The 13,588-nt window shown below is 45.0% G+C and overlaps 1 protein-coding gene across 4 annotated transcripts in view; it reads right to left on the bottom strand.

Annotated features, from left to right (window-relative positions):
* Nucleotides 1–13,588, bottom strand: part of aff2 (AF4/FMR2 family, member 2) — a 453,090-nt gene that overhangs the window by 37,424 nt on the left and 402,078 nt on the right. For all 4 annotated transcript variants that reach the window (XM_078547681.1, XM_078547680.1, XM_078547683.1 and 1 more), the window contains one exon: nt 2,186–2,348. In XM_078547681.1, the coding sequence (XP_078403807.1) occupies nt 2,186–2,348 (163 nt within the window). The remainder of the gene's footprint in view (nt 1–2,185; nt 2,349–13,588) is intronic.

Genomic DNA, 13,588 nt, shown 5'->3' on the forward strand with positions numbered 1-13,588 from the left:
GGCCTGTCAGGGAGGGCAGGGAGCGTGACCTGCAAACCCGTGCGGATTGCTCAGGGTCTCCCTGGGGAAGCTTGTTCAAAGACAACCTGGAAGGGGGTAAGGGTGGTGGGGACGGTGCCTGAGATTCACGCCCCTGCCCTTGCTGCTGACCCCCACTTTTAGCTACCTCCCCCATCACCCCCCCCACCTCACGAAACCCCTCGTGCTATCAGTCAATCACTCACTTCTGGCCTGGGTCACTCCGCTACCCATGGTATCCGATGGGTATCGTTCAGGCGGCAGCCACTGCCTCCCCGGCGGTGCTCCTGGGTAAAAGAGCTGCCAGCTTCTCAGCGGGCAGGACCTCCCGCCTCCGGGGTCGTAACACTGTGGAAGGCCAGCCTGTGACCTCTCAACTGCCTGACTGGCACATGGATATCAGTGGGCCTTCCCCGACAAGGCAACGTGTGCCTCTGGCTGGCTCTCCAGCAGCAGCCAAGGCCTGTGTCACCTCCATAAAATTCTCCTGGCTTTGGGAAAGGTCCCTCCAGGATTCAAAGCCGTCCTGCCTTCAGTGGCCAATAAAATCACTGCTCAGGACTCTAGCGCTTTCAAAATGCCCACCCCCTTCAAGTGACTTATGCAAGATTCTGTGCCGAGATCAAGTCTATCAATCACTGGGCTTATAACCCGATACTTTTGCTGCTTGTGGGATCTTGCTGTGCGCAAACTGGCTGCCACCTTTCCTGTATTACAACAGCGAGTGCACTTTAAAACCTCCTTCATTGGTCGAGATGTCCTTTGGGATGCCTTGAGCTCATGAAAGACGCCATTAAAATGCAAGTCGTCACATCCTTTACAAAGCGTTTTGGAGAATGGATATCAGTTGTGCATCAACTCAACACCAACAGCTTAACTCATTTAAACGTACTGTTCACACGTTCCCTGTGAAAGAGCAAAACTCCTACTGAAATGGTCTTATATAGACCAAGTACCATCATAGCGTCCATATTTTTGTGACTGTCCCAAAAAGTGAATAGCCAAATATACCTTTATTGTCACTGGTGACAGAAAGGAGCCCCTTTGCACAGCACTTGCATATTCCCACCAAAGTTGTTCAGCAGCTTGAAAGGTTCATTGGGCACCTGGTGTAGCGGGTAAGCTATACCATCCAGGAGGGACTTGGTTTTCACTGGAGCCTGTGCTGAATTTGTTGATCTTCGTTGAAGGCTACAATGACTGACCTGGCAGAAGGATTAGCCGATGTTTCCACATCCATGAACCCCCTTCCCAACCCCCCAGCCCCAGTGGGGGCCACTGGAATGAGAAGAGAATAGAGCTCAGGAGTGACGGTCACTTGCTTAAATGAATTTATGCCCAGGCTCATGATGTAAGAATGGCATCTGAGCACGGAAGGCCATTGCTGCCACCAATGGACCTGTACTACGGCAGTTAAGGAGCAGTAACAGAAGGAAAATCAGAGGGGGATGTGGAAGAGGTGGAGAAAAAAGGAGGCATGAGGCAGACATTTATCTACTTCAACAGCATTTGGCAGACCTGCAACCTTTATTACCTAGAAGGACAAATACAGCAACATCGTGGCAGCACCAAGTCAGACGCCATCCTGACTCAGACATATATATCATCTTTCCTTTACTGGCACTGCATCAAAATTCTGGGAATTCCTGACCTTTTGTGGGAGGCTCATCAGCATGAAGATATAGCAACTCAAGTAAAAGACCCATTAATACCTTCTCAGGGTATCTAAGGATAGGCAATACCTGACACGATGCCTGTGTTACCCAAAAACAAATGATAAAATATTCAACTGAATAGGCTTTAATAATAATCATACTCAGGGTGTGGGCATCGCTGGCAAGGCCCGCATTTATTTTTCCTCCCCCCATTGTCCTCAAGAAGGCAGCAATCAGCCTTCTCCTTGAACTGCCGCAGTCCATGTGGTGTAGGTACACTCAGAGTGCTATAGGAAGGGATTTTGACCCAGCGACAGTGAAGGAGCTGCAATATAATTCAAAGTCAGGATGGTGTGTACGACTTGGAGGGGAACTTGAAGGTGGTGGTGTTCCCATGTGCCTCCTGCTCTCTTCTCTCCGGGTGGTGGAGGTAAGCCAAAAATCTGCAGGACGCATTCAAGAATGAGTCATTCCTATCTGTAGCTGTCTAGTTAGACTGGAGCGTCCCATACCTCTGGTGTTGCACTGCGTGAGTCCTCATTGCACTCACTGTCACTGGAGCTGCTTTCACTGTCCGAGTCAGATTCTGAGCTGCTCCCGGACTCGCTGGAGCTGCTGCATCCGCCGCTGGAATGGCCCGAGCCTGCGCTGTGGGAATTCTGCAACGTGATGCTGCTAAAAGAAAGAAGAGGAGGGTTAACCCAGTCACTTCCAAAAACATCAACGGGCGGACTTGGAAGTTCTGTTGATGTTCCGCCACACCCTCCACAGAATGTCAGTGGAGAAACGGTAACCTGACAATATTATTCTCAGGCTGGAGGGGGCGAGGGTTGCATCTGTGAACCTTTGCTTGAAGTTAGGGCCGTGATGGGCGTAAAGAGTAAGGAAAGCTGCCTTTGGAAAGCCTGACCCCTAAATATTTAACAAGACTTTGCACCTTGCAGCCACACATTCTCACGCTAACTCCACAAACGGTAGCATCGCTGACTTGCTTCAAAACTTACAGAACTAAACAGATCCCAAGAAATTTGATGAGACCTCCTGGCAACAGTTTAAAATATTTTGACAATAACCATAAGCGGAATGAAATGCTGCCCTACTGTTTTGATTTGGCCTTTTGATTTTATTTTATTGTACTACTTTTAGGAGTTTTAGGTAACGCCGGCAAAGAAATGCGAATCCCAACTGTGTTGGAGCTCAAATTTCATTATGGCTTTAGTCATTGTGGAGAAATTCAATACTTCACCTTTAAGTATCATCTGAGCTCTCTTCAGATCAAATCATTTGAGTACTCTATTGATACTGTTCCTTAAGTGCCAGGGACTATTCATTCTTCACTTCAATAACTGACACTTATTTAACCAAGCCGTTCGCAAAAAAAGCACACGCTGGGGTTGAGTTTCCATTTGTTATTGTCAGGAATTTCAGCACATTCCGGACGGAATGGGATGGAGCACCACAGAAGCTGGGGGCGGGGGGACGCGATTTTTAAGCATACGTTTAGCTTTTTTTTAATATTCGTTCATCGTATGTGGGCATCGCTGATAAGGCCAGCATTTATTGCACAACCCCAATGCCCTTGAGAAGGTGCTGGTCAGCCAGCTTCTCGAATACAACTGAATGGCCTGCTATGCCATTTCGGAGGGCAGTTAAAAGTCAACCAGTTTGCGGTGGGTCTGGAATCACGTGTAGGCCCGATCGAGTGTGGCCGGCAGATTTCCTTCCCTCGAGAACATCGGTGAACCGGACGGGTTTTTACATTATTCTCGCCATTTCTCTATTACTGGTGATAAGTTTTTTTAATTGTAAATTTTATCAAATTAATTGAAGTTAAACTCCCTAGCTGCTTTTGAGCTTTTTAAATATTCTTTCACTGGATGTAGGCATTGCTGCCTAGGTCAGCATTAAATGCCCACCCCCCCAACCCAATTGCCCTTGAGAAGCTGGTGGGGGAGCCACCTTCTTGAACCGCTACAGTCCACATCATGCCTTCTGGTCATTAGTCCAGGTTGCTGGTTTGCTAGTATAGTGGTTATGTTCCTGGACTATGTTCCCCTCATAGAACTGCGCCCAAAACTGCTCATGTTTATGTTTCCCATTAGCTTTTGCACTGGTTCAGGCTTTAATTGACTCAGGTAAGGACCCCTCTCACTAACGGTCCACTCCCAAAGGTTGAAATTGTGACATTTCATCTGGAGGCTCTTCAAATGGCACTCATTTTCTTGAGCACACATGCCCTAGTTGGCATGTTTAACAAGATACTTTCATATCAATAAATATTTAATTTACTAGCAAACTGACGAGTATGCACCAATGAAATATTAAACGATTCAGTATAGTTTTTTTAAAATGCATTTCCAGTGACTTTAAATCATGTATTCATTAGTGAGGGACTGGACGCTTTTATTAAAAATGCTTATTTCTTCGATCAACCCATTTCCAAGCTGAATTAATAAAACTGCACCAGGTTATCGCAATGAAATCCATTAAAGGTCATTTCTAAAGGGAGAGGGGGAAAAAAAAGAAATGATCATGTTCAATTACACTGTCTGACTGTGCTGACCCACGGAAGATCGTATGTTTGTGTTTACGCAAACACGATTTTAGCAGAAACATGAAGTCGAGCCTAACCAGCGTAAGTTCAAGCACATTTTGGGTGAATTTTTCCAGTTGTACCCAAATCGGAAATTCTATTCCCCTCGTATGCTGCTTGTGCTGTGCGCTGTGTGCTCTGAGACTGAGAATCGTACGTTTTGTGAGCTAGGTAACTCAGCCTGCCTGCTTCATAGATCAGAAACAATGTGCAATAAGAGGGAACAGTGCAATCAGGCTTTGGTCTGTTAGGATTACTGATTAGGCCTGAGCCTTGTTAAATTCTCCCCCTGATTTATTTTTTAGGATTTTATTCTGTATGACATCAGTTCCTGGCCAGATGTGCATTTAGCCCTGGCTATTACACTCTCCGGTCCTACACAAACGTTTCTTCCAAACAGTTTCAGTCACCATGAAGAGTTGCTTCTCACCAGACACCTAAAGGGCAGATCCATAATGTCCATGTTTTCTGTGCAACCACTCCAGCACAACCATGCTGTTATTAAATGATCTTCAACACATCATTTACTATAATCTTGTGATAAATTGCCTTGAAGAATAATTTCAGCACTTTCAGAGATCATAATGTGCAATGACTTGCCTTAAAAATCATTAAAGTTCTTAATATATTAAATTATTGCTTTCACACACTGTAATTGTGTAAAATCAACTGTTATGGCTATGCTATAATGTCATGATATTCCTCAGAGGGGCAGATTCGTCAGCTAAATCAAACGTATCGTCGTGAAATTACAGCCAATTAAATTTAGTGAAACCAATTAAAGTGGTCAGAATTTATTTGATCGATCACTCTGGTTTAAAACCATTCTAATTCACTTAAAGACCTTTCTCCTTTCTTAGCTGCCGGTAGGATGGATCCATAAGCACCACACTCTTGCAGAAACAAAGCCTTGTGACAGAACCTGGAAGCAAAACATTTGTCAAAATCATCGCCTGGGGGCCGGAGGAATCATTTACTGTCGGGTTTCTGAGAGCCTCTGGAATTAACAATCATGCGTTTTGTGACTGGATCCTGTCAACAAACTCATTTTCAAACACATATGCTGGTACCATATTCATGGATCTAACTAAAACAAAAAGAAAGAACTTGCATTCATCTATTGTTTGTCATGACCCCAGGATGCCCCAAAGCGCTTTGTTTGTGAAGTGTTTGCGAAGTGCAGTCACTGTTGTGATGGAGGAAACGCGGCTGCCAATTTGTGCACAGAAAGCTCCCACAAATATCAAGGACTTTTGACTAATTTTTTTTTTTTAATGATGACAGTCGAGGGATAAATGGGAGAACTCCCATGGGATCTTCTTCGAAATAGCACCTTGGGACTTTTCCTTTCATCTGAGAGTGCAGACTGAGCCTTGAGTCAATGTCTCTCATGTAATACCGACGCTGTTACAGGACCTAAAAACAAAATTCTCACAGCTGGAAACAAGGAAACGAGAATCCATTTTGATCCCCTGACTCATTTCACAAGACTGTTCTACTTTTACAAAGGTATGCTTGAATTGCCTGACTGATACTGCCTTTGGTGAGTTTGCAGAATCTAACTATGGTTTGAACGCCTCCCTAAACAGACCTGCATTTATATAGCACCTCAGGATGTCCCAAAGAGCTTTACAGCCAATACAGCGGTTAGTCACTGATGTAATGTAGGAAACGTGGCAGTCAATTTGCGCACAGCAAGCTCTCACAAACAGCAATGTGATAATGAACAGATAATGTGTTTTTTTTTGTGTGATATTCATTGAGGGATAAATATTGGCCAGGACACTGAGGAGAACTCCCTAGTTTTTCTTTGAAATAGTGCCACAGGATCCTTTACATTCACCCCAGAGGGTGCACAGGGCCCTGGTTTAACATCTCATCTGAAAGACAAGGGCCGGAGTTTTCCGGTCCCGTCGCGGGTGGGACTCGCCGCGGGCAAGGAGACGCCCCAGCCAGAAGTCCACTGACTTGCGGCAGGACCGGAAGATCCCGGCGGCGGGCGGGTGTGGAAAATCCCACCCAACATCTCGACAATGCAGCACTCCCTCAGTACTGTATAACAGCGTCAGTCTCGATTTTTGTCTCAGTCTCTGGAATTGGGGCTCAGGGCACATAAGAACATAAGAAAGAGGAGAAGGTGGAGACCATATGGTTCGCCAGGCCTGTTCTACCATTCAATATGATCATGGCTGATCTTGAACTTTAACTCCACTTTCCCACTTGCTCCCCACATCCCTTGAACCCTGAGAGACCAAAAATCTGTCTATCTCGGCCTTAATTATATTTAATGATGGCGCATCCACAGTCCTCTGGAATAGAGAATTCCAAAGGTTCACACACTTAATGTGAAGAAAGTTCAACCCTAAATGATCGGCTGCCTATCCTGAAACTGTACTGCCTTGTTCTAGTTTCCCCAGCCAGGGGAAACCACATCTCAGAATCATCCCTGTCAAGTCCCTTAAGAATCCTTTATGTTTCAATGAGATCATCAGTCATTCTTCTAAACTCCAGAGAATATAAACCCATTTTACTCAGCCTCCCATCATAGGGCAACCTCCTTGCCCCTGGAACCAATCTAGTCAACCTCCACTGTATCACCTCCAATGCAAGAATATCCTTCTTTAAATATAGAGATCAAAACTGCACACACGATTTCAGGTGTGGTCTCACCAAAATATTGTAGAAATGTAGGAAGAATTATTTATTTGTATACTTCAATCCCCTTGCAATAAAGGTCAGCATGCCATTTGCATCCCTAATTACTTGCTGTACCTCCATGCTAATCTTCTGTGTTCCTTGTACACCCAGGTCCCTCTGAACATCCACATTTACAAGTTTCATGCCTTTTAAAAAGTATTTTGCTTTCTTATTCTTACAACCAAAGTGAACAATCTTACACTTCCCCACATTATACTTTATCTGCCACCTTGTTGCCCGCTCACTTAGGCATTCAATTAGCTTGGTACTGTCAGCAACCAGTTTATCCATGCTATTATATCATCTCCAACTCCATGAGGCCTCATCTTGTGTATTAAACTTTTGTGTGGCAACTTATCAAATGTCTTTTGGAAATCAAAGTGTACTACATCTACTAGTTCTCTTTATCTACTCTACTAGTTATATTCTCAAAAAACTCTAATAAATTTGTCAAACAGGATCTCCCTTTCGTGAAACCATGTTGACTTGTTCTTATCATATTACGCTTTTCTAAGTGCGTTGTTAATTTGATTTTGGCCCAGCCACAGTGAAGGAATGGAGATGTATTTCCAAGTCAGGATGGTGAGTGGCTTGGAGGGGAATTTCCAACTGCTGGTGTTCCTACATGTCTGCTGTCCTTGTCCTTCTGGGTGGTAGTGGTATTGGGTTTGGAAGGTGCTGTCTAAGGATCCTTGGTGAGTTCCTGCAGTTCATCTTGTAGATGGTGTACACCTCGGTGGTGGAGAGAGTGAATGTTTGTGGATGGGGTGCCAATCAAGCAGGTTGCTTTGGCCTGGACGGTGTCAAGCTTCCTGAATATTGTTTGAGCTGCACTCATCCAGGCAAGTGGAGAGTATTCCATCACACTCCTGATTTATGCCTTGTAGATGGTGGACAGACTTTGGGGACATAGCAGGTGATGTATTCGCACAGGATTCCTAGCCACTGACCTGCTCTTGTAGCCACAGTATTTATAATGGCTGGTCCAGTTCAGCTTCTGGTCAATGGCAGTCCCCAGGTTGTTGATAGTGGGGGATTCAGCAATGATAATGCCACTGAATTTCAAGGGGTGATGGTTAGATTCTCTCTTGTTGGGGATGGCCATTGCCTAGCACTTGTGTGGCGTGTAAGTTACTTGCCACTTGGCAGCCCAAGACTGGACATTGACCAGGTCTTGCTGCATTTGGACATAGACTGCTTAAGTATCTGAGGAGTCGTGAATGGTGCTGAACTTGGTGCTAATGATAGAATGGGGGATATGCCGGGCCATGAGATTACAGACTGTGGTTGAGTACAATTCTGATAGCCCACAGCGCCTCATGGTTGCCCAGTTTTGTGTTGCTAGATTTGTTCGAAATTTATCCCACTTAGTGATCAGCGAACATCCCCACTTCTGATCTTATGATGGAAGGAAGCAGCTGAAGATGGTTGAGCCTAGGGCACTACCCTGAGGAACTCCTGCAGTGATGTCCTGGAAGTGAGATGATTGACCTCAACCATCTTCATTTGTGCTAGATATGACTGCAACCAGTGGGGAGCTTTCCCCCTGATTCTCATTGACTCCAATTTTGCTAGGGCTCCTTCATGCCACACTTGGTCAAATGCTGCCTTGGCTTCAAAGGCAGTCACTCTCACCTCACCTCTAGACTTCAGCTCTTTTGTCCATGTTTGAACCAAGGCTATAATGAGGTTAGGAGCTGAGTGATCCTAGCAGAACCCAAACCGAGCGTTGGTGAGCAGGTTATTTCTAAGTACTGTTGCCGACTGTAGTGGTGCTACCAAGCCACTCTCAGTGATGGGTGTTGAAGCCCTCCACCCAGAGTTCAATCTGCACCCTTTCCACCATCAGTGCTTTCTCCGAGCGGTGTTCATCTGAGCTGGCGGTCTGTCTGCCAAGGTCTGAAGAAGTGTCATACGGACTCGAAACGTTAACTCTGTTTCTTTCTCCACAGATGCCGCCGGACCTCCTGAGTTTTTCCCAGCATTTTCTGTTTTTACCTCATTATGTATTCCTGGCCAAGAGCCTTTCAAGTCCCTGACCGTTGACCAAATCAGAAGTCATAAGGGGTGTGATTGCCATCTGGAACAAAGTACCTCGGTAACTTTCCCCCTCCCTGATGCATCTCAGTGTCTGAAGCTCAGATTCCAGCTCATTAACTCAGAGCCGAAGTTCCTCAAGCTGTAGACACTTACTGCACATGTGGTTACTATGGATCACACTGGGGTCCAACAGCTCCCACATGATGCAGCTGCAACACATCACCTGCCATTCCATTTTTTTTGTGTTTTATTTAACTAATTAGATTTCAACTTTAGAAATGTCATTCAACTGTTATATGTAGTTTTTTTTAAAGTAGTTTAACTACTTAAGCTTTAAATTTAATGCAATACTTATATCTCCCAAGTACTGATTTAAACCCCTGCTCCAGTTTAGAGGGATAAAATCTTAAAAACTCACCAACAATTCACCTACCTGCTCAGCTAATTAATGCCTTTCAACACTCACGAGCTACTGGAGGCTGAAAAAATGGTATAAAAAGCAGCACCTCCTTTCCCCTCTTCACCAAATACCCACCTGCACCAAATTCCCCAGTTCGCACTTGTTCCTCATCGCCTCCACTCTGCACTCCCTCACTAACTCTGAGGCATCCCAGCCCTGGCAGTACGACTGAAAACGGTCAACACAGGCCCCAACAGGCATGAACGTCTGGAACGTGACCCTTAACTGAACCATCACACGCAAGAGGTGTGGGGAAAGCTTTCACTGATTCACTACGTGAACGCCTGCACAGAACATATGTATTCAGTCAAAGAACAGCTGTTTCTTAATTCTACCCTCAAATGGACGCGTGTAGCTGCATTAACTTATAATCCTTGTGGAAACAGTATGAAAAGAAGATTATTGCAAGGGAAGAAAACAAACTTTATGCGCCGCATTAAGGATCTATTAGTACCTCATCAAAAAGGAGGGCTGTGGAAGAAACTTAGGAGCGGGGTGAGAGTAGGGGAGCTAGTCTTACCAAGCAGTGTGCTTGAAACAAAATTAAACATTGTTTTCGACTAATTCTGTCCGCACAAAGGAAAGAAAATGAGGCAATGCCCTGGGAGCCCGGCAAACAGCATCAGAAACTGAGCTCGGTTGATTGACGAGTACAATGTGGTAATGAGCAGGGCTGGGAATTGAATTCAAAAGTGAAGGGCAGAGTTGGAACCTAGCACTAAAGACTGTTCCACAGAATTTCTGAAACCTTATTTGAATGAAGTATCATTAGTGGAGCTTTCTTTCTCGTTTCGCAAGCCCAAATTCCCAGCAGCATCTGCTCCTCTTGGATCATTGGCTATCGTTAGGTTTATCCTTCTGTTGCAGGAGTCCGTTGTTATATACCCCTAACTGAATTCCTTATTTTTCATTTGTTGAAGCAGCCTTACAGTCTGGTTGTTAATGGCTCACGAGTTGAGTGAAAACTGGCATTCTGTCCATCCCCAGGCGGAGATTTTCCAATGCTACGAGGATTTAATGTTAGAGAACTAATCTGCTCTATGTGATACTGGGATTGAAGGATCTGATCCCATCGAAGATAACCTAACAGCAGCTGTATTTCACTGGACGTGCCTTGTAAGGCTAAAAGCTACCTTTGATGCTATGAGCAGTCGATGAGTGCATAAGATCTTCTACCGTCCAATATTTTAAGAAGGCATTAACGCATTTCTACTAAAAAGGAGGTAAAGGAATCTATAGGAGAATAGTTAGACCCCGATTTTAAAAGGGCCACTACCTGGGGCGGCAGCAGGAGCCTGACAGCAAGAGGGACCATTCTGTTGGAACACTCCCTATCAGTCATATTGAGCGCCAAGGGCTGGGAGGACTCTGAACACAATCAGAGTCAAGGTTCTAGGCTACCTCATGAGTTAGTGTGGAGCACTCCTGCTCCTCCTTACCAACAGGGGAACTTAATATCAAATGCCAGCAGCCCCACATGGGAACATAGGAACAGGAGGAGGCGACTTAGTCCCTCAAGCCTGTCCCTCCATTCAATGATAAAAGCAAGATTCTGCGGATGCTGGAAATCTGAAATAAAAACAGGAAATGCTAGAAAAACTCAGCACGTCTGGCAGCGTCTGTGGAGAGAGACGTTTGGAGTCCGTATGGCTCTTCTTCAGAGCCCCCATTCAATGAGATCTGTGACCTAACTCCATATACCCGCCTTTGCCCCAGACATCTTAAAAATGTGAAGAGAAAGGCAAAATACTGAGGATGCTGAAAATCTGAAACAAAAGCAAAAAAAATGCCTGAAAAACTCAGCAGGTCTGACAGCATCTGCGGAGCGAAAGATAAAGTTCACGTTTCGTTTCCGTATGGAGACTTACAGACGCGAAACGTTAACTGTTGTTCGCTCCACAGATGCTATCAGACCTGCTGAGCTTTTCAGGCATTTTTTTGCTTTTGTATCTTAAACATATGTCCCAACTATCTTCTCAAAAGGGAACATTACAACCAGCACATAGCAGATGGGTAGAATGATCAGGCAGGCAAAGTCATTCCCTGTTTTTAATGACTTCCCCACCCTTCCTGGCAATGGGGGGGGTGGGCACTAGAAGGTGTGTAAAATGTTCACATGGTAATAACACTACCAATAATCTCTTCTCTTCTTCTGTAGGCAGTCCCGTGGGATCGAGGATGACTTGCTTCCACTCCGGTTCGATGGACTTTGAGACGGCCGATAAGTCCAATGCGCAATCTGCAGGCGCTGCCACACGTGAGGCGGGTGGTGCTGGAAGATTTGGGTAGGTGGGCTGTTTGGAGGTTTGTGTGCTCCCTCTGACACCTCACCTTCGCCTCTGCACGCCCCCGACAAAGTCTCTCTGTGTGTCCGGCGCCTTCCTTAATGAGCCTTCGCAAGCCAGAGACCCCCATGAGTTGCCAGGGATGTTTGACCTCTTCAGGGATGCTTTGAGGACACCCCTAAAGCGTTTGAACTGTCCTCCTGGGAGTGTCCTGCCACCACAAAGCTGCGAGTAGAGCAATTGCTTTGGGAGTCTGGTGTCAGGCATACGAACAACATGTCCTGCCCAGTGGAGCTGGTTTTGGGTCACTCAATAATCTCTCGCCTATACAGGTCACTCTTCTTTCTTTCAGTGAGCTGAACCTTACTCAGTTTGACTTTGAACTTCATAAATACTGCTTCAAAATAATGTATTATTGCCACAGGAGTCTGTTGCTAAATACAGTTTGCTCTTGGCAATTCAAAGTCACTGGTTATGCCAAATAAAATCTGAGTTACTCAATCATTTGAACTAAGCAAGGTAAATAATGCAGGACATTGGGAACATAGTATAGAAAGGATTGCATTATCAGATTGTCTGAATGGGGTGTTTTTGAATTAGAAGCAGACTGAACATCTTCAACATTGGAAGTGTCAGAAAATTATCCCCCATGAAACTCACCTGTACAGTAATGGTGAATGTACCCTCAAAAGCTCATCACAGGATTGTGAACACCAACAAAATAATGCATCACTTGATTCCTTAAAAAAATCCTGGATCCACAGACTTTCACTAATATGCAGTCACGTTCACCTAGATCTGATTGAAAGTGGCTGCGAACAAGTGACAGAATCAAAGGTACCACGGCAACACAGAGGCTATAACCCTATTCACACCAATCAGCCTCATTCCAAGTGACTTAATAATTTGTGTTCCGTGGTCCTACAAGCAACCCTAATGAACTTACAGCACGTTATAAATCCCCAATGTGAAGTGGCCAGTGCAAATAAAAGCTGATAAGGTAGCAAACTTAATATATGAAAAATAATTACAATTTACTGTCAACAAGCATGGCTATTCCAACACTTTGACTGCAGCACTCATGTATATCTATCAATGTAACAATTGAATTTTGATAACTGGAATCTTTTTCTGGGCTGGTTTGCAGTGGGCACTGAGATTGGCGCCTGCTGTATCTGGTGTTATTCAGTCAATATTATGGTGAAAAAATCCGACAGCCACTGAAAACCAGTCCAGGGATTAATTGCTTCTGACACAGGCAGAACACCAACAAGGCAAACTTTGCAAAGGCAGTTGGACCAGGTAGCTGTGGTGGTCAATGCCAACAATTTAGCACTGAGGACCTGGATGAAGTGCTACAAATAGTTCTAAGACCTCACACAAGTTTTCAAAGTCAGTGAATGCATCAAGGAATGCCGCCTTACATCAACTGCACCACTTGCCTCACACCCTGCTCAATATACCACACCATCACCAACTTACCAACAATGGCTATCAGCCAGGACTCACACCTGATATTCATACGCTCCACCGCAACCTCACACACTTAGCACTGCTGCCAGCCTCACACCCACATCACCCTAGACACACTACGTCATACTCATTGAGATACACCCCACTCTCTTGCAGGGCAAGATGATGCAAAACCAGAGACAGCAGCACCTAACTAGTGGGGGACAATCATGGCTCCTTGAACGGAGAGAGGAGATGATGGTCGCTATAATTGGAGTGCCAAAAAATGGGCATTACATATTTGCATTTTGTGGTACATGTTTTAAAATATATGCCTGAGCTTAAGCACATAAGAAAGAAGGTGAGGAGTAGGCTATGTGGCCTCTTG

Source organism: Cetorhinus maximus, chromosome 8 (assembly GCF_964194155.1).
Source record: "Cetorhinus maximus chromosome 8, sCetMax3.hap1.1, whole genome shotgun sequence".
Lineage (NCBI taxonomy): Eukaryota > Metazoa > Chordata > Chondrichthyes > Lamniformes > Cetorhinidae > Cetorhinus > Cetorhinus maximus.